The 16,235-nt window shown below is 39.1% G+C and overlaps 2 protein-coding genes across 2 annotated transcripts in view; both read right to left on the reverse strand.

Annotated features, from left to right (window-relative positions):
- mib2 (MIB E3 ubiquitin protein ligase 2) overlaps positions 1 to 4,186 on the reverse strand; it is a 72,527-nt gene extending 68,341 nt beyond the window's left edge. Inside the window, exon 1 of the mRNA XM_066643390.1 lies at positions 3,579 to 4,186. Within this exon, the coding sequence (XP_066499487.1) occupies positions 3,579 to 3,591 (13 nt within the window). The 5' untranslated portion in view covers positions 3,592 to 4,186. The remainder of the gene's footprint in view (positions 1 to 3,578) is intronic.
- A 2,835-nt stretch (positions 4,187 to 7,021) lies between these two features.
- On the reverse strand, positions 7,022 to 12,536 carry ubiad1 (UbiA prenyltransferase domain containing 1). Its single transcript, XM_066644126.1, has 3 exons — positions 12,295 to 12,536; positions 9,920 to 10,518; positions 7,022 to 8,528 (listed from the first exon to the last, which is right to left on the reverse strand). The coding sequence occupies exons 2-3, from the start codon at positions 10,470 to 10,472 to the stop codon at positions 8,041 to 8,043; spliced, it is 1,041 nt and encodes a 346-aa protein (XP_066500223.1). The 5' UTR covers positions 10,473 to 10,518; positions 12,295 to 12,536; the 3' UTR covers positions 7,022 to 8,040.
- Positions 12,537 to 16,235: the final 3,699 nt, after the last annotated feature.

Genomic DNA, 16,235 nt, shown 5'->3' on the forward strand with positions numbered 1-16,235 from the left:
AATCACATGATTCACTAAACACATTTTCTGTTTATGGCTTCTATAAAAAGCAAGCTATGGCACGAAACAAGTAAACCATCAAAGTCCCTACAGTGAGCAGGACTTTTATCACATGCTTACATTAATTTACCATATAACCAAGGGTACACACTGACACTGTACATTTATATGTTCCTAATCAAATGTAGAACAAGATTTCTTGACACAAACTGTGTCATGGCCTGGACTAAATTTCACCCACAATGGGATTGATCTATTTTAAATCCTTCTGGTTTAGTTCTAGGCATTATCTGTGTCTTTCATACAAAGCCAGCCTGTGGTTAGGGATATTTTGGTCTTAAATGCTGCCAACGTATAATAACACCATCCTCTAGCGAAGACCAATGGCAACCTCAGCACGTTACTGACGCTGTTACACATCCTCCTGCACATATCGACTCAGACCACAGATTAATCTCTGTGGAGCAAATGATACGCTCACATGTCTAGTCACACGTATCATACCATGCGCAAGTCAATATTTTATCTACACTTAAGCTGTTTACTGGTTGAATGAGCAGGCCAAGTTGACAGGCTGGTCCTATGAGCCCTATGATTAAAATACTTGATTGTGATAAGCAAGACTTGCAATCAGATGAAGCAGGAAACACGTCAAATGCATAATTGCAGGAAACCTGACACTATACATATAGAGATTTACTTATTATTTTTGTTTATTTGTTTGATCAGTTGAAATTTTTAAAGAAACATCATCAAAAACTACGATTACCATGACCTGTGCTCTGCATCAAGCACAACGCTAAGAAAAAGGTAGTGTAAATAGTGTAAACGTGCCTTTAAGAGTCCAGTTGTGTTCCTTAACAATACATTACTTCCTTCTTCAGAAGGAGAGGTGAATATTTGTAAATTTTCATTATAAAACTGGGTAAAATAAAAGAACATAACATACATCCCGGAGATAAAAAAATAAAAAAAAGCGCTGTAATATACAGTAAATAACCTTTTTTTTTTTTTATCACAGCCTACGCCCTGCACACTTTGTTTTCCAGTTAAAAGCTTATTTTAACAAACCTTCTGTGTACTTCTAAGTACATTATATGCCATACTTGGACACTTAAAAAATGTGGCTGATAACGATTTGAAGCAGTGGTTCCCAAAGTAGGAGTCAGGGCACTGAGTTACTTCACAGGGGACGCAGCAAGGCCAATGAATGAGACACATAACACATGTCACTTGTAACAATTCCACTGTAAAGGCGATTTGTCACTTTGTTTAGTCTTCTTTAGTAAGATGCTGTACTGTTATATCCAGTGTTATATACATTCCAGTGGAGACTGGAAGCAAATGAAGTGTGCTTGTGTGTTAGAGCGGGGAGTGGATGTCCCAATAATACTCTCATCTACAAAACGGAGGCTCTGCAGAAAAAGGTTTGGGAACAATTTAAAGGTTTGTGTTTGCATAAATATAAACCAATGTAACATGACTATGTTGGATATCTTGTGATATAAATATGCTGTAAAACAATACATGTGACTTCTTAATGGTAAAGTCATCTGAGTCTGTGCCCCACTGTCAGAAAACTAAGAGCATTAAGTGGATAATTACTGTATTTTCACCAGCAGCAAGAAACCCACAGGCTTCCAATATCAAACAACATTTACACGAGTCCAGCTCAAATTCAAACAGACTTTACAAGTTATCATTAATGTGACAACACAGTGATGCAAACTAGAAAGATACATTAAACAGATCAGAAAAAAGTGGCCTAAAAGTAGTTCACGAACCTAGGCTTACACAAGATCTGACATGGCTTGAGCCAAGTGCCCCAAGCCACAAACCAAAAGATTAAAGTTCAAATACCATTTCACGACAGAAGCAAATGCCATTGTGCTCTGTTAATGTTCTAAATCTGTCCCTAAAGTAAAAAAAAAATGGAAGTTAAAAAAAGCAGCAATACACATGGGGATTTACAGTGTTAGTGGACAGACACTAATTCTCTGATACAAACCACTCTTCCACCAAAACAAACAAGATTTAATAAAATATATCAAGAAGGACATTGATATTGTTCAGGTCTACTGTAACAAACTAGTCCAAACTTCCAGATTTAAACTTGGCACAGCTTCACTAGACTTTTTTTTTTTTAAATCAGGGCAGTCTAGAACCAACAACAGCTAAACAATAATTTTAGTGTTGAAAGACTTACAAAAATAATGAGAAGGTGAACAGACACTCAGGGGAATGTAAGTGATATCTGACAAATTCTTCTTGAGAAAAATAAATAAATAAATAAAACATACCAGCCATAATTCCACCTGTCCTTAATACTAAAATACCCCTGTGATACTCCAGCTTTCTAAAACCGGTAGTCTTAAGAAAGCACATTTAGCTTCTCTCTGTGGGTGGGTGGGATATTCCCCTCCCTCAGCAAATCACACAACATGGTGGCTGTGTCTCCGTGATGCTGTCTACTGAGGTAATACACTGAGGGAGGAAGGCACAGAGTTATTTCTCTCTATAAAATGCTGCTTGTTTTTGTTCCGATATCTCCGCTTTTGGAACTAATCTGGCCAGCGAACCTTATTATATCGGAATCCTGAAAACACTGCGTACTAATCGAAGCATGTGTCTAATGTCACTCAGTTACATGTGAAAACTGCTGAGGCTCTGTCTGAGGAGACAGAATGGTTGCTACCTTCTATTACAGACACAATCAGTGTCTGTCAGCTGAGAAGATAGGCCTCCTCTGACAGACTCTCCTCCGGTGCATTGGACTGTCCGGTGATGTTACAACAGCAGCAGTGCGAAAACAAGTGGTGGCTGACATGGTATTTCTTAAATGAATGGTGTCAGGATAAGAGCTCATTGGATGGAATTGGAGACACAGAATTTTACATGGCATCCTGGAGTTGACTAAATAAAATAGCTGCACATTTCTTTTTCATTTTCTTACAGAATATGCCCATGCAGCACACATCTAGATGGTCCCAAGTTGGAATACATCCTACTACTTATATGCACACAGTGCAAACCAACCCATATATCCATAAGGTGTCTGAAATACTACTTTTTAAATGGAAGTGAGGTGGGGAGAAATCACTAGAACGTGCTCGGATGTGTTCCAGAAATGTGACAGCCATCAACAATCACATCATGACTGTGCACCTTCAAACTAATGGCAAGCGGTCAGCCAGCCAACATCACATTAATGGCACATCGTTTAATAATCATTTGTCTGTCTTCCACAGTGATATCTGTGAACATCTCTCCGAATTATGTCCAAAACTGACAAACGAGGCAACGTTATCCGCTGCTCAGACCGTGGAGGTCTGCGCCAGTATAAATATCCCACCCACGATATTATTGTTTGACACAGGAATCAGCAGCAGTGCTCGGGCTGCGTCCAAACCCACTTCCAAACACACAGCCTAAACCAATGAATGCACTTGTAATAGTGGGGTACGCACTATGCAGTGTGCTGATTGGGACGAAGCCCAAGCCTTGACCAGTTTTCCTCTTCGCTGTACATTGAGAATGAAAAGAATATAGAACAGATATATACACGGCAGCAGTCTTACCTGTCGACAGCATTAATGCCTCCACGAAAACTTCGCCGGCCCGGCGCTTAATTCGCTTCAAGGCTAAGCTTTGAGACTAAAAACAAGCTACGAGCATGACTGAATCAGTGTAAACAGCTGGACAGACATGTGTCATTGGTCTTTACGGGCTGTATAATGTACAGACTGAGGGCTAGCTCGACTCGCCGTCTTCGCTTTCAACGCTGAGCCGCAGACACCTTCCGTGGAGCTTCACTAATCTTCCGCTGAGGGTCTTCGTTTTCTTTCCGTTACATAAATCCCACAATATATATCTCACTCCTACAGAGAGTGGAGCTCCGAAGAGGCGAGAGCCGACAGAAAACGCCACGGCAGACGGTGCTAGTCAGGCTAACAGCAACAATACGGAGCAGAGAGTGGTGGTGGATTTAGGTTGACACTCCCACGCTGAACGTCGTCACTTTTTAAAATGTCCTTGTTTTATTTCTTTTCTCCTCCTTTGTCTCCGCAGGGGCCGGGTAGTTGAAGCTCAAAGCTCAAAGCGCAGAGTCATTCATGTTTTCAGTTATGTTTCCAGCTCTAACCTGCTGGAAAGCAGGGTTTTGATAGGAGACAGCTGACAGTGTGTGGGTACGTTACTGATGTGTCGTTCACGGTTGAATCGGCTCAGCGGGTCGGCTCCTTTGCGTGAATAAGAGTCGAGTCGCGGCGAAGAGCTGGTTTTGTATTTATTTTGTTTTAATGACGGCTTATATACGAATAAATTAAAGATAACCTATTAAGACAATACGTTTCCAATATTTATTATTATATGTATATTTCATAATTATGACTTAGCATTTCAAAATAATGAGACAGTATGGTTTCTTATTGTGGTGTATATAAAGATTGGTTATTAGTTTTTAGAAAGGTTGTTATTATTAGATATCTCCTAATCATGGGTTGACAGGTCATTATTATGATAGAGTAAGTCGTAATTATGAGGTAATTTCTCATTGTTTCCTAATACATGGCTCTCTTTTTCATGTGGAGGAAAAAGATTTTTATGAATTCTACAAAAAATGTTTGTAGCTCTTAGAGGAGTACATCTGAAAAATGAAGCATTTTAAAAAAACAAACATTTGTATACTCTAATATTAGTTTCACTACTGAAACATGTACACAGTGCTTTAGGGAGAAAAATGACTTGTTGATGGGGCATGTGCTAATCACAATGACTATGGAATCATAACCTTATTGAAAGTTGTGATATGGTCCAACTGAGATGGTTAAGAAAACCCCTGCAGCAGATAAAGTGTGTCAGCTATGGTACATTCCTCAATTACACTTTTACGCCATTTCCCAGTCTGATAAGACGGGTTTATTTAGCAGTAGAAGTTTATTTGGCACGTTCTTTCTTTATCTGTCAGAGGAAAGAACATTTAGGAACTAATGACTGAGATACTTCAGTCATAATTCTGCCTATGACTTCTCTGCCTGTGTTTATGTCATGTTCTAGAAGTGTATCTTACCTGTTTTTCCAAGTTTGTCCTTTTAATTCCTACTTCTGACTGTAGTCTGCCTTTGACTGATGAACCCATTGTTTGTCTGCACTGCGTCCATTTCCTTATCTTTTGACCCTTGCCTTGGACTTTACTTCAATTCTCGGTTTGGTTCCTGAATTTCTGCTCTTGTGTAATGAATCACGTAATTAACATCTGGATCATTTAATATGGCGTATTACAAAATATTTGAAAGCATTGCAAGTTGGTTATGTTCTTGTTTTATTAGTAACGAAATGTAACATCTAACACAATACAACTAATTATATTGCTGCTTAAGTGAAGAGCCATTTGGGAGCTTAAAGTGTCGATTCTTCTTGGTAAGTTAAGCTGACTCTGAAAAGAGCCTGAATGTCTATATCTTTACTATGAACGATTCGTAAAAGAACCGGCCCTTTAAAAATGAATAAATATGAGTGTGTTTTATGTCAAAGACCTCGGGTAGGATGCTTTTTCCATGCTGAATCATATTTATAAAAAACGAAGTAACACACACCTCTTATCATTTTTTTCTGAGACAGTGCCTGGCTTTTTGTTTGTGTTTTGATGTGTTTCTTGCGCGCATTTAATTAGTATTCTTACTCACTGGGTGAACAGTGTCGTGTGTGAAGTGTATGATACGAATATAAAGAGCTTTACCAAAACGAATCACTGAGTCGGGTGTTCGATTAATTGAAATTGACAAAAGTTCCAAAGAATCGGTTCGCTGAAATGAATCGCTCCCATCAATACTGTACATTCTCTCTTTTATGCCGCGCACATGCGCGGATTCTATACGTTTGCCTCAAGGGTGACAGCCTTATTGTCCATCTCATATATTAGGACACTTTGATTTCGGAGTTATTCTTCATGCAGGGAGCTATATTTATAACACAATCACCTTTATATAGCAGAAATGTAATTTTAAAAATCTAGCGCTGAAATTATCTTCCTAACAGGACCGTTAGAGTATATTTATATATTTACTTGACATTTTTACAATTTGTGTAGTGGCGCCCTCTCCAGGCCAATCACAATAACACACCGGATCACTGTATACTTAAGAGGACGCTGAGATTTTTTTTTATTTATTTATTGAATACGTTCTCTAAACTCAAATTAGTTTCAAAATTAAATGGAGTAAAGCCCTTTTAAGACCAAGGCCATTTTACATGTTTAGTTTAATCTACATTTCCAACTAAGACAAATTATGTTTTAAGATAAAAAAGTTGTTAAATAGCCGTTTAAAATGACCCCTTAGATTAAAAACAGCCTTTTATTCTCAGAGACAGACATGTTCTAGGCCCCTCATATTCACAAATATTTTATAATTATGAGTACAGCTACTGTGAGTTCAACATTCTTTAACAGTCAGTTACACTTTAGATATCAGTTTGTGCTTGGTTTTTCTGCTGGGAGTTCTTTCACAAGTATCTTTTCCTTTTGTCCAGGGTTTAACATTTACATTGTACTCCTCTTGTACTTCACCATGTTAGTGACATTATATTGAGCTGCTGTTTCTAAATAAAGTGACGTAAACATGTGAAAATCCTAACTGTGGTTAGTAGGATACCAGCAGCTTAAATTCACTTTTTAATGGCTTTTCATATTGCTCATGCTAAAACATGACTCAAACAGGTAAATAATTTTGGTTTATTGTGCATACATTTTTTAAAACAACATCTAACTCCATTTTCCTTCTCATTTGACCATGAAAATGCCTTTTGTCATAACACTGGGTAAATTCCTTGCAGATTTCAGTGAAACCAATGGGGGTTAATTTGGTTATGAAAGCTAACAATGACAAAGCTTTATGATTTAGAGCAAAATATAGTATCTGAATCTGAAGCCTACCTGGAAACATTGGTGCAAGGCAGGGAACACCCTGGGCAGGGTGCCTGTCCATCACAGGGAAACACGCCCACCAAGAAATGACAATATGTATGCATTAGTGTGAACATTTTATTGTATATAAAAACTAGTGCATAACCTGTGTGTAGTCAGAACACCATGTTAACGACTCAAAACAGATGTTGAAAGAACTTCAAGAAAGCAATCAATTTATACACAAATACATAACAGCCTCTAATTATAACAGCCAAGTTGACCTATGACCCGCTCCGTGCATTACAATTGAAACCACTCAGTGTGAGCCACTTAATTTTGGAATAAAATTTATTTTTAAAAACATCTGATAATCCTCAAATTATCAAACACATCTCTTCACAGGTGATGTAACTAAAATGCATTTCCATTCTTCACCACTCTTTAAAAGAAGGATCTGATTTGGCTTCACGCTGACGAGCCACACATACTAAATGCTTTAACATGTGTGAAAGTCTGTGTAACGCCAACATAGACGTACGTGAATATGAAGTGATAAAATTCCTTCACGCTTGCTCAAAGACAGTACATCTGGCCCATGTTACTCAACATTTGGTCCTACACAGTGCACGACTCTGGGTGAAACTGAGTGGACTTGGACACAAATTTGACATCTCTGGCAACTTAAGTATATAAGCTTGGCTATGGAATATGCTATATGACATACAGATGGAACCAAGGGGTTGCTAAACAAAGAATACGTTTGACAGTTTCAAGAAATTAAGTAAAGTTGCTAGTTACAAAGTATTCACACTCCCAGAAAACAAATGGAACATTTCCTCAGGGCATCGGAAATTTGATTTAAACCAGTAATTTAATACAACCCATGTAAATGTCAACACCTTGCACACAGTCTGGGGCGCTTTGCAGAATACTGATGTCATCGGACAACTTGCGCTCCATCAGGATGCGCTGCAAAGTGTGTTAGCACTGAAGCATAAATTACACAATAAATTATACAATAAATTAAAAAGTCTTTGTATTTCAGAAAAAAAATGCTGTAATACAAACAAGTGTCCTAGTACAACAAAAAAAAATACCCCAAAAAGAATAAAAGGAAAAAAAAAATCAATTTTCTTTCACAAGAGTGGCAAGCTACCCTGTGGTGCTAAAATAATTCCAAAAACATAGAAGAGTCCCATCAGCAGATTGAGCTTGGCAGTCTTGTGAGGGATCTTAGAGTAGCATTGGCTGCGGAACTGCCTCTCCAGAGGGAAGGCCATTGGCAGTGTGAGCAGTGGCAGGGCCATACTAATGGTGTAGCGTGTGGCTAAAATGCAGAACAGCACGTAGGGGACGAAGAGCAGCAGGTTGTAGATGATGTATGACAGTGTGGGACCCACCAGAATGGCGAGGGTTACGATGCCTGCCTGTTTGTCCGAGTCCATGTCGCGAGTGTTGTTGCTGTGGAGGATGGCCTCGGTGTTGAGTGCCAGCGGTATGGCGTACACCAGCGGCAGCACAGACAGATAACCAACCTGAACGGCGTGAGCAAACATGACCGCCAAGGGGCCAAAGGTGATGAGGATGACCACGTCGCCCAGTGCAACATACTTCAGGCCAATTCCTGAACAGAAAAAACAGATTTAATTATTGAATATTCTCATAGCTAGGAATGAGAATGCTCAGCTGATTAACTATTAACTGACAAATAATAAACTGCTTGCTCATCACTAGCACCGTTTTTAAAACAGTCAGAAGTGACAGAATCTGTCAACAAAAACGACAATACCACTAAATTCACTGTCACGTAATTAAATTTAGGAGTGCACCGATCCGATATTAAGATCATATATCTGTCCTGATATTAAAACTAGCAGAATCAGGTATTCGATAAACAGGCTGATGAAGGGGACTGATGTAGTCACTTTAATTTGTCTGTGACGCGTGCTAAGCTATACGTCAACCTGCTGTCAATCAGCATGGATTTTTTTTACTGAGAAAACAAACTGCCTCAGACAAACATTACCAATACAGGAGAGTCAACAAAGATCGGTTACACTGTTTTGATGCCACTGCCACAAAATACCCCTGTCCCTCCTGCACTAGAGTAAAAAGTGAGATTTTTGGCACCGTTTTTAAACATTGCAAATTAGAAAAGAAACATTTACAGAGAGCATAAATGCTTATTTTTTTGAGAAAGAACATGCCATTGCTGCTTAAGTGAGCATTCAGGGTAAGCACAGGCCCTGGTGTGAGACTGCACTAACTATTTACATGTTTACAATGTATGATTTCTCCTTGTACGTTTGACTAAGCTATTCATTAATTCTCAAGTTCAGCTGCTGGATTTTATATTGAATCAGTATTTGCACTAAATATTTATAATTTGATTACAATTTATGTTTGTTCAAGTTATTTAAGCTACTTATTTATCATTTTCAGCTGCAACTTATTTAATTGCACTATATGTTTACAATGTTTGATTACTGACTGTATTTGATCAAGTTATTTGTTTTCTCAGGTTCAGATGCTAGATTTTTAATTATTCAAAGGGCTTATGAACTGATGACTGTCCTAGTGGACTGATTCTGGGGTCAAGCAGTAGTACATTTGTGCATTAATATAAGTTTCAGTATGTGTGTGGGCTAATCAATGTGTGTCTTAAGTAGTTTACATTGGTAGATTTCAGCGAAAATATTTAACAGAAAAATACATGAATGTATAAGATTTATTGACCCCAAGCCAAACTCTTCCAAAACTTGGGGTAATCCATTCATTATGTCAAATGTTACTTCCTAAAATTCAATTTATTCAACTGTGTATAATGTCATGGGTCAATATTATCATGTCTCTCGAGTGCTGTCATAGAGTTGAGTGTGGTGTAATGGCAAAACACTTCACTTGTGCAATTCTTATTACAATAACTGGCAAAAAACTAACAGCAAATGACTTCAAATTCAGTACCTAAGGGACCCAAGCTGTTTTTGCACAATAAGTAAGTTTCTAGACACTTACCTCCAGTGTACAAAAAAGAGCTTGACAACCCCCCAAAATAGATGAGAGCCAGATGCTCGAGTCTCAGTGTGGAGAGAAAATATAGCAAGGTGGCGCAGAGGCATCCCACAGAGTACAACAAGGCGCCAAACATCACCACATCCTGAGGCTCCAATATTTGATCCACAAGAGTCCGGTCATCGCTTTTTTTATGGTCGATTCCCTTGGAGAAATCATAGTAGGTGTTCACCAAGTTCCCCGCTCCATGGACCACTAGGACAGCTACAGCACAGACCAGAAGAATGACGAGGTCCACTGAGCCCTCGAGCTTGTACGCAAGAGCACTTCCCAAAGCAACAGGTGTGAGGGAAGCACTGAAGCTCCATGGCCTCAGCGCCAAGACGTAAGCTTCACATTTGTCCTGAATGTGCTGAGCCATTGAGGCCATTCGGGATACTTTACTGCTGTGATTTCTCTCCACAGACATTTCCCCTTGTGCTTTCGTACAATTCATTCCATTAGATCCAGCCAACACGTACGTCTCAGAGTTCAAATTCTTCTGGCCCGCTGCCATTGCTACCTTAGTGTGAGGTTGTAGAAATGTACCAAGAAGGGTGTACCTGGGAGGGGCAAAAAATAAACATGTGTGAATGAGAGGACAAGCAGTCTATTCAGTATGGGGGTTGGAATCAGAAATTTGGGACTACATCTTAAACCAGAATTCCATGAGTTTTCCAATACATCTGTATAATTCAGTGGCTGAGATGTAGCCAACTTCTTTCAACACAGTTAGTTATAAAACACATCATTATAGACAGATTTCCAAGTTGGAATTTTAAAAAAAGGTATAGTGACATGAACCAGAGCTTAATGCTTCTAGGAATTTGTTGAGATATTGTATCACAATGGCTTTTAGAGAGGTTTTAAAATTTTTCCAAAAACCATTCATGACCAAGATGTATATTATCGCTATCCAAGAAAAACATGTACATTTTTAGTTACTAAATTTGAACCCATAAGCTGCCCTTCATTGTGTGAAAATTTCCTTAATGAAATGGACCAATCAAAATGCTCCAAAATTTACTTGGAATAAAATTCACTTTGACTTCCACCGAGAGTTAAGGTGGTAAATTGTCCTTCTCTTATATTGTTCTGGAGATATGTTTTTCTTTGGATGATAATATGTGGGGTACAGCAAAACAGTCCTAAACGAAAATGTACCCCTTCTTATTTACTGAGATTGTACCAGTTTCAGCATTACAAATTTAGCATGGTAAAAACATGAATTTTGGTACACGTGACACAATCCTTAGTTCTTTCCCCTCCTCACTGTTGAGAAATGAGGGTCTGCATGCATGCTTTTCTGGAATGGAGTTAAAGACCCCTTCTACTGCAAACCAAATTTATAACATTGTTAACATCCATTGGGTGTTGTCTTTACACTAGGAGATGTATGATGTGATATAGGATTCAGACAGCCATAAACCCAAGGTACAAAACCTCTTAACTTTTAGGGTGGGAATTTCAAACTGCAGGTGAGGGGAAGAGGGGGTTAGGGAAAAGTGTTAACTGCACATTCACTGATCTGTGAATACTGAAAAAAAGAGGCAAACTGTAGAGTTACAAGCCTAAGTCATATTTAAAATAGGTACTAGGCAAGTTCCTCAGAAGTATCTTCTAAATGTGTAATTCTAATTAACATGTGTAAGTATTTTGGGGATAAGTGATGACTGGAGGAGTACTTTAAACGTGCAGAAAGACGCATGGCTTCAACATGAACCCAAAGGCACTAAGTTTACTGAGGGAGGTTTAACGACTTCATTTTGACTGACAGCACTAACATGACTTAATTATTCACCACAAAGTGTTCTGAACTGCACTTAAAAGTACGCTTAAAAAAGTATATAGTGCTACCACTAAACCGTTGGCTGGGGGTCGAGCAAAAAACGGAGGAGTGACCTGTCTACTGAGGGATTAGTTAGCGAACCGACATATCTAAAGAGAGTAACCTTCAGAAACGTAGCTAGAATGGCAAAACCAAAAAAATGTTAACTTATTTCACACAGAAGGAGCCGGTAAAGTGTTAGAATTACTGTAAATTAGTTTAGCCCCACCAAGTGAGAAATTTTATAAGCATTTCTGACTGGGTATATAGGGAAAGGAAAGGGCGCCAATCTATAACTATTTGGCTTCTTGTTGGAATTCATCCCCACATTGAAAGGCAGTTACACTGTCCTAGCTTTTAAGGTGGAACTGAAAATTGGAATAAGAAGTCACTTTCAGGTAGGTGTAGGGAATTGTGAAGGTTGCTGGAGGCTAATGGCAGGTCGCTGAATAGCTGCTGTGAGATTAGAGGAGATTAAGAGAAGAGCTGAAGTTCGCCACTAGTCTCTGACCTGCTCCTGTCCGAGTGCGTGAGACACGCCGCGGGGTTATTTAACGGCTTGCGGACTCATCCTCTCCGTGTCTTGCTCTCTGCGGGTATAAGGATCCGGTGAAGTCCAGCGGTGGAGACCGCGAAGCACTGCTGACTGAGCTGCAGCGACGTGTCATTTACGGAGCAACTTAGCTTAGCTCTCAGCTAACAAGCCAAACGGAGCAGCAGGCCGCCGCCATTTCAATCCAGCCCCTCTGTGCTGTGTCACGGCTTAAATAGACCGGGCGGGAACAAACCTATGGAAGCAAATCGGTCTCATCAGACTTTGAAATATTACCAATTACAACACAATTGCTGTTGAATAGAACTCGTGAATTTTCTAGAACACGTTTTCACTTTTATTATTCAAGGTTAATAAATTCAGATAAAAAAATTCAAGATAAAAAAATTCAAACAATATATTTTTAAGTTGCTCAAATTCGGTAGACGAAATTCAGATACCAAAATACGAGTTACAAAAAATTCAGTGTCACATCCGGGACACAAAGGATGAGCAATGGATTCATTTGGATTTTCTCTTTCACCTTAAATGCTGCACTAGTTGCATTCTGTCGCCGCTAGATGGCGAAATACGAACACAACTTCCATACCGTGGAAAAACTACGTTTAGCTTCCTTCCGCGGATATTATCTCTTTATTTTCAAAGTGTCAAAAATCTAAAAGGCTCAACAAATACACAATACAACAGACTACTGATATCCTGAAGATGAATACATTTTACTGTGGAAATGTTTTGTAATAGCATGTCAACTGACTGAATATTCTTTAAAGTAAAGCTGTGGGCCAATTAAAATCTTACCGCAGGCCGTATTTGGTTCCGGGGTTGGATTTTGGACCCCTGCTCTAGGACATAATACTATGTGTATAAGGTGTACCTCAAAAGTAGTTTTAGTAGTAGCTAGCAATATAAATGTAAAATAACATGCATAGAATTTAGCTTTTTCATTACATTGAGTATGTTTGTGTGTGTGTGTGTGTGTGTGATATAACTGACAACCCTCAGCAATCAATAATGCAGATGGAAATGTCCACCAGCTTGCTAATGAATCATAACAGACGGTCTTTGGCAAGGTTGCACAGACTAAACATCAGAACATTTGTGTTTGTAATATTTGCACCACACAGGAAAGTTGAAAACAGATGCTTTTCCAAAGCCATTCATCTCACAAGGCTCCATAAACAGAAGGCTGAATGTTGGTAAATCTGTAATCCACACTGATTGACTCCAGCATTGCTCAGCTGCTTTCCTATACTTGTCAGTGGAAGAGGGGCGAATAGCTTAAAGTCACGCTCCAGGGGAAATAAAGTTACTTCAGACACATAATGATGGCCAATCAAAAAATAGCTACAAAAACCCAACCTAAATAGGAGTAAACAAGCCTAAAAATCCCTGAAGCACTGAGTTTTTGTTTAGAACTGCAGAGGAACTTACTATATCCACCATCTATCACAATTTTGTAATTATGTATACAATGATGGGTGGCACAGTGGTGCAGCAGATGGTGTCACAGTCACACAGCTCCAGGATCCTGGGGTTGTGGGTTCACACCAGGTGACTGTCTGTGAGGAGTTTGGTGTGTTCTCCCCCTGTCCATGTAGACAAAAACCCAAGTTGGTAAGTGGATTGGTGACTCAAAAGTGTGTGCTGTGTGTGTGTGTGTCTGTGTTGCCCTGTGAAGGACTGGCGCCCCCTCCAGGGTGTGTTCCTGCCTTGCGCCCAATGATTCCAGGTAGGCTCTGGACCCACCCTGAACTGGATAAGCGGTTACAGATAATGAATGATAGATAGATAGATAGATAGATAGATAGATAGATATGGCAGTAGCTGCTCTTAAAGTGGAAGGCGGAGAGGATCGTCAGAGCATAAGGAAGTTCATTACTTCTGCAACACTGTGGATTTTTTTTCTGCATTCAAATTTCCTATTGACTTTCTAGAAAAGGACCCTAGTGGGATAACAACCTGTCATTCCAGTCATCACAGCAAGTCCTATACAGAATTGTTGGTGTAAGCTATTTTGTAGAATGTGTTGTAGCACGGATCCAGGACTAAAATAAAGTTCTGACAAAGGACCAACAGCAGTGTCAGTTCCATCTACACCTTAAAAGATGCAGATGTCCTGAAGGAAAATGAAAAAACACAGGAGTGACACAGGAGTTACAATGAAGAACTATTTTAACAAGAAGCACCTTAGGAAAGACCTCCTTTTGGCTTAGGTGCACTTCTGAGGACCGCCCTATTGTTGGTGATCCTCAAGAATGATTAGTTACGCAAACAATAAGGAGGCTTGGTACTGATGGACCACAAAAGCCACTCCAGCTTTTCACAAAGGTATAGAATAGTGCTTCTTAATCTCATGTGCAGTTGCTCCAGAGGATCTCCTTTCAATTCATGCTTTCCTATAGAGATTATACAAAATGTTTTTGCACAACTAAACATCCGCTTCTACAATTCATCTGAAAGTACAGTGATCAGAAACATCCGGATAAATATTCTTTCATGTTGTTAAACCACAAACCCTATTTCCACAAATGTTTAAAATAGTGTATAATGTAGTAAAGTATTAGTGACTTAGTGGGTTTTTCTTAAAGTAGAACTGATTCTGACCACAAACTTTCTATGAAAATGAGCACATACAGAAAGTGCTACAGAGCTAAACAGCTCGAGTTGCAAATGAGTTTCTCTGGTAATTCAGTGAATAAAAACTTACAGGCAAAATAAACTTCAACCTTGAACCAGTCAGCTTTTACTAAATATACCATTCCACCTTAAAAGATGCAGAGCTTCTGAATGAAAATGAACACAAGCGGGAGTTTGTTTTACTGTCAGAACAGTAGTTCTCCTGAATTGTCTTCATTGCCTTTAACTTAAAGTGGTACATAGACAACACTTGATTCAGTTGATTCGGTATTGTAAATTTGATGCCAGTAATATGTTATAAAAAAATTAAGGCAGGGGCATGTTTACTACTCTCTTCCATTTTTTTAACAATACTGTAAAGATTTTAAAGCAGACGATAGCATTTGCTTTAATTTTGAAAGTGAAATATTTTCCATTTTTTGCTTGATATAGGATTTAGGATTTCAACAACTCAGCAGCTCAGGGTCTCCATTAGAGTATTTGTTTTTAATCAATTTCATTTATTTATTCATTGTCTGTAACGGCCTATCCAGTTCAGGGTCACAGTGGTCCTCCGCAGGGCGACAAACATTCACACATTCGCTAAATAATTTTATCACGCACCAAATGTTTTCAATGGGCTTGAACTAGTTTAGCACCTCTTGTTTTCTATGGGACAATGCTGTTGTAATTAATGCAGAATGTGGAGTGGCATTGTCCTGCAATAATAAGCAAGGTCTTCCCTGAAAAATACAAGGTCTGGATGGTAGCATGTTGCTCCAAACCTGTATATATGGCTCAGAAATAACTGCCTACACAGATGTGCAGGTCACCCATGTCATGTACACTAATGTTCCCCCTCACCATCGTGGACGCTGGCTTTTGAAGTTTGTGCTTTAAAACAAAATGGATGGTCGTTTTTCCTTTTCAGCTCAGAGGATGCAGCATCCATGATTTCCAAACAGAATTCCAAATTTTGATTAGCTGGACCACAGGACACTTTTCCACTTCACCTCAGTCCATCTTAAATGAGCTCAGGCCCAGAGAAGAACTTGGTGTTTTTGTATCCTGTTTATATAAGGTTTCTTCTTCACATTTATGGAATTTTATTGTGCATTTTTGGAAACCCAGGCAGAGACGGGGAAAACACAACAGACACACAGCAACTGAGCTGAGGCAGTGCCTGAACTCATAACACCACGACCTCTTTAATTATGTGACAATGACAGTACATATCGCGCTATGCTTCTCTAATTATTTTCCAGAATCAGGAATGTCCACCA

This window comes from Hoplias malabaricus, chromosome 14 (assembly GCF_029633855.1).
Source record: "Hoplias malabaricus isolate fHopMal1 chromosome 14, fHopMal1.hap1, whole genome shotgun sequence".
Taxonomy (NCBI): Eukaryota; Metazoa; Chordata; class Actinopteri; order Characiformes; family Erythrinidae; genus Hoplias; species Hoplias malabaricus.

Coding starts and splice junctions, on each gene's coding strand:
- ubiad1 (XM_066644126.1), bottom strand. CDS start 10,472: ATGGCAGCGGGCCAGAAGAATTTGAACTCTGAGACGTACGTGTTGGCT. Junction 8,529..9,919: donor CTCTTTTTTGTACACTGGAG/GTAAGTGTCTAG, acceptor TTTTCTGTTCAG/GAATTGGCCTGAAGTATGTT.